The 11955-nt window shown below is 40.2% G+C and overlaps 1 protein-coding gene, 2 long non-coding RNA genes and 3 other non-coding genes across 12 annotated transcripts; 1 reads left to right on the top strand and 5 right to left on the bottom strand.

The window, feature by feature from the left end:
• Positions 1-160, bottom strand: LOC116249391 (U1 spliceosomal RNA). Its single transcript, XR_004171161.2, has one exon. It is a non-coding gene; the product is annotated as a U1 spliceosomal RNA (small nuclear RNA).
• A 2427-nt stretch (positions 161-2587) lies between these two features.
• LOC116247614 (uncharacterized) lies at positions 2588-4100 on the bottom strand. The gene is made up of 3 exons (XR_004170861.2): positions 3916-4100; positions 3642-3722; positions 2588-3273 (listed from the first exon to the last, which is right to left on the bottom strand). It is a non-coding gene; the product is annotated as an uncharacterized LOC116247614 (long non-coding RNA).
• On the bottom strand, positions 2770-2929 carry LOC116249406 (U1 spliceosomal RNA). The gene has a single exon (XR_004171175.2). It is a non-coding gene; the product is annotated as a U1 spliceosomal RNA (small nuclear RNA).
• On the top strand, positions 3171-8551 carry LOC116247612 (protein FAR1-RELATED SEQUENCE 3-like). Of its 7 annotated transcripts, none has more exons than XM_031619808.2 (7): positions 3171-3311; positions 4267-4604; positions 5683-5853; positions 6294-6383; positions 6731-6861; positions 6958-7048; positions 8006-8326. In XM_031619808.2, exons 2-7 carry the CDS (start codon positions 4428-4430, stop codon positions 8210-8212), a joined length of 867 nt encoding a protein of 288 aa, XP_031475668.1. In that variant the 5' UTR covers positions 3171-3311; positions 4267-4427; the 3' UTR covers positions 8213-8326. The 7 variants fall into 7 exon arrangements, with proteins under 7 accessions (XP_031475668.1, XP_031475669.1, XP_031475674.1 ...); XM_031619809.2 differs by lacking the exon at positions 3171-3311 and adding an exon at positions 8338-8551 and having other exon boundaries at positions 4237-4604; positions 8006-8119; XM_031619814.2 differs by lacking the exons at positions 3171-3311; positions 8006-8326 and adding an exon at positions 8338-8551 and having other exon boundaries at positions 4237-4604; positions 6731-6847.
• On the bottom strand, positions 3949-4149 carry LOC116249408 (U2 spliceosomal RNA). Its single transcript, XR_004171177.1, has one exon. It is a non-coding gene; the product is annotated as a U2 spliceosomal RNA (small nuclear RNA).
• On the bottom strand, positions 7963-9666 carry LOC116247615 (uncharacterized). The gene is made up of 3 exons (XR_004170862.2): positions 9443-9666; positions 8811-9330; positions 7963-8101 (listed from the first exon to the last, which is right to left on the bottom strand). It is a non-coding gene; the product is annotated as an uncharacterized LOC116247615 (long non-coding RNA).
• Positions 9667-11955: the final 2289 nt, after the last annotated feature.

The following is an 11955-nucleotide window of genomic DNA, read 5'->3' as shown; positions in this document are numbered from 1 at the left end:
TGGAGGCCGCGCGAACGCGTTCCCCCGCTACCACAAATTATGACGTCCACTCTCCCACTTGGGGAGATGGTAGAGGGACTCTCTTCCCGAGTGCAATGGAGGCAGTCACCCTAGGCCATCGGCCTTCTTGTTCACCGATAGACCCCGTCCAGGTAAGTATGATTTAAAATTGCCCAGCGAGCACATTTTATGGTTCCACTCAACTGCCCTCTCATGATTTTTTGAATACAGGACTAAATTTTCTTGACCGCTTATGTCCTGTCCCCATATTTGCTCCACACGGCTTCTCCCGGCGAGTAAATATGTCTAGGCTTTCTAGTATATCCTTCTCAGGCGTGAACAGTTTTCTGTTCTTGGCAAATTTGATTTTTAAGTTTATGGAGTCTCAATCTTCTTCCTCTTTTCTTTTCTTTTATTTTCCTTCTTTTTTTTCCCGCTCTCAGAGTTTTTGCTCCACTCCACAGCTCCACTCTTCATGTTCACAATCTGGTACCTCCTGCCAATAAAGAAAGAAGATTCTGTGCGAATTTTAAGACGAAGGAATTTATCTGCCTGCTTCTCAGTTCAGTGCGCCATGTCGTTGCCATTTCCCTTATCCTTATTTGATCATGTGTCCTGTGATATATTTTTTCTTACCAAATGAGTTCAAAGAGTTCGATCGTGAATGTCGTTTGACATCATTTTTGGTCAAACAAGTGCAAAAGTACAGCTAGTGTCAGGCCTTAGCATCCTGGTTAACAAATATTCACTTCAGTGTCCCCTGTCCATGCCTGATGATGTAACAGATACAGCTAGCCGCAGGTCTTAGCATCCTGGTTTTCAGAATCCGCAACTTTTCACATGCAGCTCTGGCATTCAAAGAAATGGGCGTGGTATCAGATTCGATCTCACAATGTATCTACAGGATCTGTCCGGAGAGGAGGAGAAAGAAAATGGAAAAATCAACAGGGGTGAGGACAAAGAAAGAAGTCGAGAGTTCTCCAACCAAACAAAATGTTCTTTGAGCTCAATCATAAGTAGCCAAAGATACATTTATCTGCTGGTTTTCGTGCATTTACCTCGCATCTAATACTATACACGCCACGTTTAAGAAAGAGAGTTGTTGTATATGAACAGAGTCAGATGTCTAAAACATGCCTGTGGTCATTGCACAAATAATCTTTGGGGAAGCTCAAACGTTTGGTGGTCTCAGTTAAACTGATGATTCATGTGAGTCTCCGGATTCAGTGAATCTTTAAGCAGGGATAAAATTAAGCTGCATGGGCCACTCGGTGAAATATATCTCACTTTTTACCCAAACTTGCGGTGAATGTCGACCCGCCGTTGCCCCCATAGAGGTGTGACGCTTTTGGGAGTGTCTCAGGCAAATCATCTGACTGTCTCGTGACTGAGAGTCCGATTTGGGAGGGGTGGGGGGAGTGGTGGTGTTTATTTGACGTTCTGACTCGATGATGCATGTCTATCATGCCCTTGTTTTGGTTGCTCCTTCTCTGGGCGTCCTTTCCTTGAGCACGATAATAGTTCTTTCATTCCTTGGCCTAATTATGAGGGGATAAACCTCCATCAATGTGGAGGCTTTCGAGCCAAACCATCTAATCAGGTGCATAGATAAAACCGTGCACTATGGTAGGATGTTTGGTTGCTGATCTTAACAATTAGTTCTTTGAATAAAGTAATTTAGTCCAGGCATCTAATCAGTTAGCACCACCAGTCATGTATTTCATACACAACTTTTCCTGCAACATAACTTAATATAGGCCTTTGTTTTGGATGTACATCCCTGTTTTTTGCTGTGTGGATGACCTTCAGTGATATTTTCAAGATGTTTGTGGTATCAGGACTCGTTTGGCTTCTTTAAAGTTTGGTTAGAGGTGAAAATGGTAATCATGTGCAGTACATTATGAAAATGGTAATCGCGTGCAGTACATTATTATCTGTATGTTTGTCATCTGACTTGTACCTCTGCATCATGTTGTTCCAATCTATCAGCATCATTGACCTTGGACATCACTTGTTCATGGATATCATATTGTCCTACAAGTTGAAGATTGATCATGTTTAGTTTATCACCATTTCTCATGTATCATTCTTGCAGTAATTACCGGGCCAGATGGTACCGTACTGTTTTTTGCTGTGTGGATTTTATTTCATGCCGATCATTATCTTCAATAAGGGGAACACAAGCCTCAAAGTTCATACTCCAATTCATCATTCAATGCAATTGGTTCTTGCATTTGTTGTCATAGAAGGAATGAGTAGGGAGATTGATGAACTTTGGTCGATATTGTAATGAAAAGAAACACTCAACCTTCAGTGGTAACTTCAATCTGGCGATGGCACCTGCATATATTGCAGAAGAAGAATGACTACGAATTACTTGGAGTTGGCCAAAATGGTCACAGAAGTTATTAGGTCATACAACAGCATATTAGCACGACCGACTGATCCAACAAGATATACTTTTTTGGAGGAAGGTTACTTCGATATTTTTCTCCTCCCACATATCTTGGAAGAATCAGTTCGGAAAGCCGCTGGAGATGAAGAATCCGGTCGAATGCCACCATCTGTGATGGGTGGCCGCTAGAGATTGGTTTTGCTTCTTCAGACATCGCGGTTTACAGTTGCAATTCTATCTAACCGTGACTCGATCCAATAAGTCGAAAGGAGAATTTACAACCATAGAAGTTCGGGACAGAAGATCCATTAAAGTTCGGTACCACCATACCATTTCATTTGAAGGAAACAAAAGACATTTAGTTAAGGCATTGGTGGGGGCCGCGCGAACGCGTTCCCCCGCTACCACAAATTATGACGTCCACTCTCCTACTTGAGGAGATGGTAGAACAACTCTCCTCCGAAGTGCAATAGAGGCAGTTGCCCTAGGCCATCGGCCATATTGATCACCGATAGACCCCGTCCAGGTAAGTATGATTTACTGGTTCCCCACGAACGCCTTTTATACATGTTCTCCAACCCCGCTCTCTTCTACGTCCTTCGATACAGGACTAAATTTTGTTCCCTACGGCTTTAATTTCTTGGCCCCATACTTGATACCTGGCTGCCCCAGTTTCTTAAAAATCACGGAGGAGGTCGGAGTTTTACCTAATTTCAGATATTCATCAGTTTAGCGCATTCTCTTTTCAGGGCTGAGCTATCCCCTTTTGGGTGGTTTTGATTTTAAGCCTATGAAATCTCCATCTTCTCTCTCTTCTTCTTCTTCTTCTTCTCTCTCTTTCTGTCTCTTTTCCCCGTTTGCTCCGCCCTGTCGGTAATCTGAGTAAAGATGATGACTCGTGTCAATGTTCCTAAAGGTAAATTCTGCCCATTTTGCAACACTCTATCTTTTGGATCTTGTCTTATGATATTTTTATAACTCTGCCATCGATCTTCCTGTAAATATATACGGGCATGTTTTATCTTGAAAATTTTCTTTTTCAGGACTTACTTTCCGCCCATAACCTAAAAAAAATTCAATCTTATGTAGATTTCCAGAAAAAGCTATATTTCTCATAGGAACTGTCAAATAAGATCGTAAAGTTTAAACATAAAGTGAAACATATAAATTTAATAATAGAAGGTAATGTTCAAAAGCTAGGGAAAATAACAAAGGATGAAAGCCCTCAAGTCGAAATCTCACTCACCAAACAAAATATTTGCAAGCTCAACCACAAGTAGCCGGTGGCACACCTTTTATCCACTGGTTTCCGTGCAGTATGTTGCATCTGAAACTCGACAAATAAAATGGTTTGGTGTTCATCATCTCCGTCGCACGTTTAAGAAGAGATTTGTTATGTTTAAACAATTACAAGATGGGTAAGAACGTGTTCATGGTCACTCCTTGAACATTGGACTGCGCAAGGCATTCCATTACATTGGCCCTAAAAGTCTATGAATAAAACACAGAGAATGACTTACATAAGGAGACCAAACTTTCACTTGAAGGATTGGTAGGGGTGCGCCTGGCCCGTACAGTAGTGCAACGCATGGGCGACGCTCGAGGAGGCCCCAGTAGCAAGCTACTGGTGGTGGCCAACCTCCCCCACAAGAAATTAATTTAATATCGTGTGGTCACATGGACCACGTATCAGATATTAAACTGATAAGAACAGATACTACACTTGATCTTAGCCAAAAGGCCGAGAAAGGTATGCTTCAAAACGGTGCAACAAGTCCCCTTTTATAGCTCTTCCACCGCATGTCCTTTTTACTTCAACTTCGATACAGGACTAAAACTAAAACCAACGCTCTTCTCCGTTTTCCCACCAGGGGCCTTGTCAAATTGAAACAATAGCTCTGCAGACTTCGGATTCCGCCCTGAATACTTTTTATCGGCTTCGGACCGGTAACTGGCTGAGTCCAAGAATACCTCCTCCCTCGCATTCGCCGCGGCAAGGGAAGAAAGAGAGAGAGAGAGAGAGAGTCTCTCCATGACAGAACACTCGCTCTGGAGCCATCTGCCATTGTTGGTGAGGTCTAACTCCAAGGACTCCGTCGAATTCATCCTCCAGACCCTCTGGAAGACACGCAAGACGGGGCTGGACCCCTATGACAGGGAAACCATTAGAGGCGTTCTCCAACTCTCAAACGACGCCGAACTCGACCCGGTATGCGTCAAACTGCCCACCTCCTCCCTCCCTCCCTTCTCTTATATCGCACCGGTGTTGCTTCCTTATAGCTCAATCCCTCTCCATTTAATATGTTAGCCACATGCGTCTTGGTTTCCTCCTTAACCGCTACTATTTTTCTTATTTCTTCCGTTTCTCCTTGTTGGGTGTTCTTGATTTTGTTTACGGTTTGTTTTCCTTAGCACTGAGTGAACTATATATTATTCTTTTTAACGCGCGACTGGTTCCCTTGTTATATTTGGGTCTTGTTTCCTGAAACGACGATGAGTCTCTGTCTATGGACCGACCGCGGCTTCCTTTTGCTTTTGTTGTGTTTGTCATGATCCACTCATCCCTTTCGATCCGTGTCGTCTCTTTTAATTTCGTATTTTATGATGCACCTTCTCTCTCCGCCAATACGTTTGGTAATTGAGAAGTAGAACCTTAAGTTTCAGACCGTGTGTTTAGGTGATGCTGGTCGGTCTGACTGTTCAGTATAGTGATTGACTGGTGTGGCTACCCTTTTGAGGATTATGGATGTGACTAGAATCCAGTGTCCATGCTTCCTCCTTTCAGCCTCCCCAACGCCCTCCTGAAGCCGGGTGTCATGAGGCTTAGTGAATTTGGTCTTCTCATAGGTGCTGTTGCAGACATAGAATCGTCTTGCTTTGGGAGTAGTAATGCACTATTTAGGGTTTAAGCTTCCGTTATAGTTATGAACTGGAGTGTTTTGAACTTAGCACTTTTATTGATAGAACATGTAGAAATTGGATTGCTTGTTGCTTTGCCCATGATGGAGAAGGAAGTTTGCTGTGATGCTTCTCGGCTGGAAAATATCTTACGATTTTTGTAAGAGCCTTTGTGGCAATTCCCATAGTTTTTTTTTTTTTTTTTGGGTTCATAGTAGGAACCATTATTTGAATTTACAACATTCGCATCTCTGAAACAAGTGAATTATTAATGTGGGATTCATCCTTTAAAATTTTTGTACATTATCACAGTAGAAAACCCCTGTCAAACGGTAGTCCCCTCCAGTTACATCGTTGAACATGTGCTATCTCTGGTTTTGGAAATGCAGCTATTGGTATGCCTTCGTACCTTGATCCGCAAGTGTGTACATGGAAATTGCAAAAGAGATGAGGTCCAGAATCTTTTCCCTCCTGAAGTCTCACCTGAAATACGAAGATTACTTACCATTTTACTACAGAAGTTTCAGATAGAATGGCAAGAGGATGCACGTGATGACAAGGTATTCTTTAATGCCATTTACTGAGTCATAAGATACTTGCCATTTGTAATTGGCATGGCAGTGAAGAAGTATCAATTTTTTTCTGCTTGAACTGAAACACTGCACGGCCACAATTTTTATGTTTGACTTGTACGGTTAACAGAGAGTAAAAAGTTTAGGATAATCTCTTTTCCTTGTGTTTTACTTGAAGTGGTTTTAGGACATTTATATGTGAAACTTGCAATTGTCTGTCAAGCATGAATGTTTCTTCTGAAACCAGAAAGATAATTATTGGCTAATTAAGTGTTTTTCTGTTTTCCTTGGGCTTGTTTAGCACACCCTAATTAGTTTCTCTACTGCATTTTTTTGTTTTACAAAGGTAGGTTCAGTATCATTCTTTTGTCTTGTTGACATTTTGCAGAACATGTTAGGACTGTGTTGATCTGTGTGTCATATTTCAGGTTTCTCTGCCTCGTCTGAAGGCCATGTCGTGGAACATGGCCAATCAAAATGATGAGCGTGTAGATCATGCTGCTATCATCAATTTGAAGGTATGTTGTGGTTTGGTCTTTTTACCACCTTTCCATTGTCCACTAGCATCAAGATGAAATTGCAGTTCCACTGATTTTTAGCTGTTTAAACTTTAAATCACTAGTACCTACAATGGTTTGAGAAGTATATAAGCTATTCTTGGAGCTGCTGTGACTTTTGGGTGTGCCGTCCATGTATTCTTAAAATACTCTCTCCAGCTCTAACAGCTTCTGGAAGATTTACCCTTCTCGCTAACCTTATTCCATTGAGGTTGCATATCAGCATGTTCCTTTAGTTATACATTTGAGTTTTGCTGTCTATAGTAGTGCATGTGTCTCCCTTTTTAATGGTTGTAATTTCTCTACAGCTTCAAGACGATACCCAGTCAGTTTCTGGTGAAGTGAATGTCAATTTTCAAATAACAAAAGACACCCTGGAGACAATGTTGAAGTCAATGTATTATATAAGGGACCAGTTGTCAAATGTAGTATCTCACTGGTTTGCCTAATACCTACTATTGGATTTAATTGAGGGCCTTAGGATATGCTCTATGTTTCTCATACCATGCCTTGGTTTTGTTGTTAATGTTGGTAGGGTGAGGCATCAAGCAGACAGCTACAGACCAATGGACAGCAGAAAGATGTTTGAAGATTTGCTTGTGAGGCAAAGTCTTTGTCATTTGAATGTAGGCTGTCATAACTTTATGGAAGTTGTCTTCATTCAATGTGATTTTGTAGATGTAAGTTTATATGGCTAATGAATAAAAAGCAACTCTTGGAGAGCCCTTTTCATGCTTTGAGTGAACCCAAAAAACAATTTTTTCCAGTCTCTATCATGAAAACTACAAAGAAGACAACACAACAGACTTTCTGGGTCTTTTTGCCTGTACTATGAAACTAATTCAAATGCCATCTTCAGTATGAAGATAAGTCGAATATTATCTTCAATAAAGGGAAGACAAGCCTCAAAATGCATATTCTATTTCATCGTTGATATTTCAGTGGTCCCAATTTGTTCTCCAGTTGATATCACATGAGTAATTAGTAAGAAAATTAATGAACTCTGGTCAATGTAAAATAAAAGAACTCAACCTTTTTTGCTATAAATTTCACTCTCTCGATGGTTCCTGCTATGTATAACATAGGAATGATTATTACAACTCATTTGGAGTGGGTCAAGATGATCACAACTGTCATCAGGCAATACAAGAGCATCTTAGCATAACTGGCTGATGTATCTGCGTTGGAAGTTTGAAGAATTACCATATCAAGTACTGGGCCACAGAAATCTAGATCTCTGTTCTGGCTCAGAGAGTAGCTTACAAAAGTGATGAGAGTTTCTTCTGCCACAGGTTTAAATGTCATTGAAAAATTTTGTGCAATGCCAGCGCCTTTACTTTGTAATGTGAAATTGTGAGAAGCTGAACCTGCTGTAGCCCCCAGGATGAAATTTCCAATACAAGAATCATTAGCATCTCCCATGGTGAATTGCAAGCTGTAAGTTGAATGTTGATCAAGCATCAGAGTCTGTTGCATCCCACCTTGAATGCCTGATAATTCAATGGCTGCATTGCCATGTGGGACAGAATAATGTTTGGAATCAATATATTTGACTATCCCTGTGACAGACCAACCTTGTACAGGTGATCCTGAACTTGGATCCAGTAATATACCCTCAGTGGAGTTGCCTAAAAGCTCGGGCCCCAACTCAAAATCCCAGTTTACCAGCAGGCTGTGTTCTGCACACAATAAAATCAGTAAGAACCAAACTGTTTACTTTTGACAGCATTAGTTGTTTCTTTTTGCTTATCTGTTCTCTGTCAGATTACAGAATGATCTCCTTTGTGTGAGATTCCAGACTAAGGGAATTTAACATGATCAGCCAAAACATATTGTCGTAGCATCAATTAAACACTTTTACATTGGTTCTGCTGATTCATACGAGCTTCTCTCTAACACTTTTGGGATTTGTCAGGTCATCCAGAGGGTCAGGCTGCCTTGCTGAACTGTGCTATAGAGTTGTTAGTAGCTTACATTTTCAAAGGGTCTTGCTTCTGGCCCTTTTGATTACCAAGTTTATTAGCATCTAATTTTTCTGTAATATTTTGAACGGTGTTATGATCTATAACAGAATTTGCTGATTTCTTGGGAGTATCCTAGCTTTCTCAGAATATTAATTGTCCAGGCTATCCGAATAACCCCAAAGTAGCTGCTGATTCTGTTGATGTTTGAAGCTGCTTACATCTTGAAAATATTGTGATCTTATGAAATGCCTCAAAAAACCATATTTTTAAATATTCTCTTATTTTGTGGAAATACCTGGACAAGGTTATCCATGAATGAGAGCCAATATGTTTGTGTTGGTGCGTCAATCAGAAATTTGAGGCATTTTCACATTTCCAAGCAAAATGAATGTGCTCGTTGCACCAAGTAGGCAATGAAATGTACCTTCCTGTATCGGAGGTGGAGCACCCTTGAGCAGGAGTGTGTCTATGGCAAGTCCACATGTGACATTGTCTCCAACCTCCAAAGCTTGGCTCCTTAAGCCTTACAGAGCCTCCCTTAGGTTGTGAATTGATCCAGCACCAAGCGTGGCTTTCCCACTTCTCCTTCCCATACTGCTGCTGCAGGTAAAACAGTGCGGAGCTATCTGAGGCGGATATATTCACTGCAACATTGCTGGAACAATTCTCGTTAGTACTTCCAGGGGACAGGCTGAATGTTAATGCATAGGCGTAGGAGCCATCTGATTTGAAAGATTGGCTGATGCTGCCATCTTGGCCCAACTGCTGACCGCCTCCGGGCAAAGATATGTTGGCTGTAGAAGTGATGTACTCGACGGGCCATTGAAGCTCCAGCCTGGAATGATGGGGTTTGCTGGTGTCAAGAGCAGTGCTGGTACGGTTTCATTCAGAGCTGCATTCTTTGGGGGCAGTTCAAACTTCAAAGTCCCCATTCTGCCGCAAATCTGTGAACAAGAGAGGCAGAAAGCGATAGATAAAGAGAGAGAGAGAGAGAGAGAGACATTACATATGAAGATTTGAATGCATTGTGAGTGGAAGCCTGAAGGAGATGATTACCTGCAGCTGCAGCTGCTGCTGCGAAAAGGAAGAAGATGAAAACTCTCATGGTTCTGAAGAGAGAGAGTTGACCCTGATGGGTGGAGGTGGAGGAGGATATTGTGGTCGTCGAGGTACTGCAGGTGGGGTTGCTGGTTGGCACTGGTTGAATTTGAGCACTTCACGCTACGGACTTCTGATACGTTTCCTTCTGCTTTTAAATAAACAGGATCTAATCACTTATTCTGCCCTCAGCTTGGGGCATATAGATACCAAGACGCGACCAAGGTGTGGACACAGAGAAAATGTTTTGGCCATATGGCGCTTCTTCTTCTCTCTTTGTGCGTAATTTTCCTTTTCTTAAAATGAAGAATTAGAGTGATGGGGAGGAAAAGAGCACGAAATTGACTCAGGGCCTCTGGAACGCCTTGCTTTACCAAGCAAGCGAGTTCCCGGGCTACCAAAGAGGCGTTTAACTGGCATGTTTTTCCTTAAATTGGACTGTTCTCACACCCTGCTATTGTACTGCCTAGGCTTTCACATGGTTTTGGCTTCCCAAGGCTTGATAAGAATGTAGAGAAGCAAGCCGGGCTTAGTCCGGCTCAAGTTAAGCTTTATAAGGCGAACTCAAACTCGACTTGATAAAGTGTCCACACGAGTTCGTCTCATTTAAGCTCGTATATATATATGACACGACCTTAAATGAGACGAACTCGAGTGGACACTTTATCAAGTCCAGTTTGAGTTCACCTTTTATATATATATATATATGACACGAGCTTAAATGAGACGAACTCGAGTGGACACTTTATCAAGTCGAGTTTGAGTTCACCTTATAAAGCTTGACTATATATATATATAAATGAAAATGAAAACCATGAAAAGGGTGTTAGACTTTGTCAACAATTATGGGCATACCCATGAAATGCGGTTGAGTTTTAATTTCAAGCTCATTCGTTTATTAAATGAGCTAAGCTTACACGGGCAAGTTTAAGTTCAGCTAACATCACTACGACTTGGTGGGGTTTACTTAAGGCTATTTTCCTTTTGAAGGTTTCTTTCTCCTGAAAAGACGTTAAATTTATTTGAGATGGTAAAATTGACAAAAGTTTTGAGCTTACTAATAATTGATTGGAAGCATGGGTGGGCACTGTGTGGGCAATTGCCACATATATCCACAGAAAATGCTTATTTTCATATTGATATTCTGGGATAATTTTTTTCATTTGCAAATTAGTGACTCTTAAAATTTTAAATTATTTAACTAGTATCCCTTAGCCGGAATAGATTTTTTGGGAATACTTTTTTATTTTTTTATAGGTTTGAAGCTTGGAGCAATTGGGCCCAACCAACGGCACCAATTTGGACCATTGCACATGATAGTAAGCATCCATAGAGGACAAAAATAAGATATGGTGGAGGCAAGTTGGTTGGGATCTCATAAAAGCTTATGCAAGTTAAATGTCAACATTTTGGGTTTAGATTTTAAAATATAGTTGTTCTGATAACTTTTAAATTGAAATTTTTAACGTAAAAAACGTATTTAAGATTAAAAACCTCAATAAATATTTGATATTCGGGGACAAAATCTTCACAAATATTTTCTTTTTCATGTAAATCTCCAATCTATGTCGATAGAATACTTAATCGTAAGTGATTGTGAATTAAATGTAAAAAGTAAAACCTGATGCAAATTAATATTTGATCTTAAAGACGTGTCTGCATAGCTTTTGTTTAACAGAGATGCCGCAAGTTAGAATAATTCCTCCCTGACAACATCGATTGTGTGTTTCAAGATAGAGGTAGGGATGTCAATGTATTCAATTTGGATCGGATATTTGACCGAACCATCTTAAAAAAAATTGAATATGAAAAAAAAAATTAGTTGATTAAAAACTCATATTGTATTTAGATTTAAGAAATGACATCTGATCCAATTAGGATATAAAATAACTACCTGATCAGATTCAGATTTGGAGTTGGATTCAAAACAAGCTTAGTTTTAAATAAATATCATATATCCAATGCTCTTACATTTTGCAATTCGACGAGATTCGATTCAAAATTTAGATCATATTGGATTCAGATTGTGAAATTGGTTTTCAGTTCCTGCTTCATTTATAATTTTTCTTCGTTGGTATTGGAATCGAAATTTGAATCCGAATATATGAATATTTGCAAAAGCATATACAATTAAATGTACATCCGATTTGAATCCAATCTATTAACAACTCTAGATAGAGGCCTTACTCATAGACCAAACTGCTGAATCTGAAAATGCAATCCAAGTCCAAACCCGATTAAGAAATATGCAATTGATATGATCCAATGTAAGATGCACTATGATCTAATTACTTTTCTTACTTATAACTGCCATGGGTGAACCAACATGGCATTACTCTGTAAAATTGGTGTTACCATTGATGGGTCTAGATTCAATTATCATAACTTTTTTTTTGGATAAAAATGTAGAATATTTCATCCTACCACCCAATGAGAGCCAAAGCCCCCACCATTCCCTCCATCCCCTCAAG

The sequence above is a fragment of the Nymphaea colorata genome, chromosome 2, assembly GCF_008831285.2.
Source record: "Nymphaea colorata isolate Beijing-Zhang1983 chromosome 2, ASM883128v2, whole genome shotgun sequence".
Classification (NCBI taxonomy): Eukaryota; Viridiplantae; Streptophyta; class Magnoliopsida; order Nymphaeales; family Nymphaeaceae; genus Nymphaea; species Nymphaea colorata.
This window is presented reverse-complemented; position numbering and strand designations above follow the sequence as displayed.

Coding starts and splice junctions, on each gene's coding strand:
- LOC116247612 (XM_031619808.2), top strand. CDS start 4,428: ATGACAGAACACTCGCTCTGGAGCCATCTGCCATTGTTGGTGAGGTCT. Junction 4,605..5,682: donor ACGACGCCGAACTCGACCCG/GTATGCGTCAAA, acceptor TTGGAAATGCAG/CTATTGGTATGCCTTCGTAC. Junction 5,854..6,293: donor AGGATGCACGTGATGACAAG/GTATTCTTTAAT, acceptor GTCATATTTCAG/GTTTCTCTGCCTCGTCTGAA.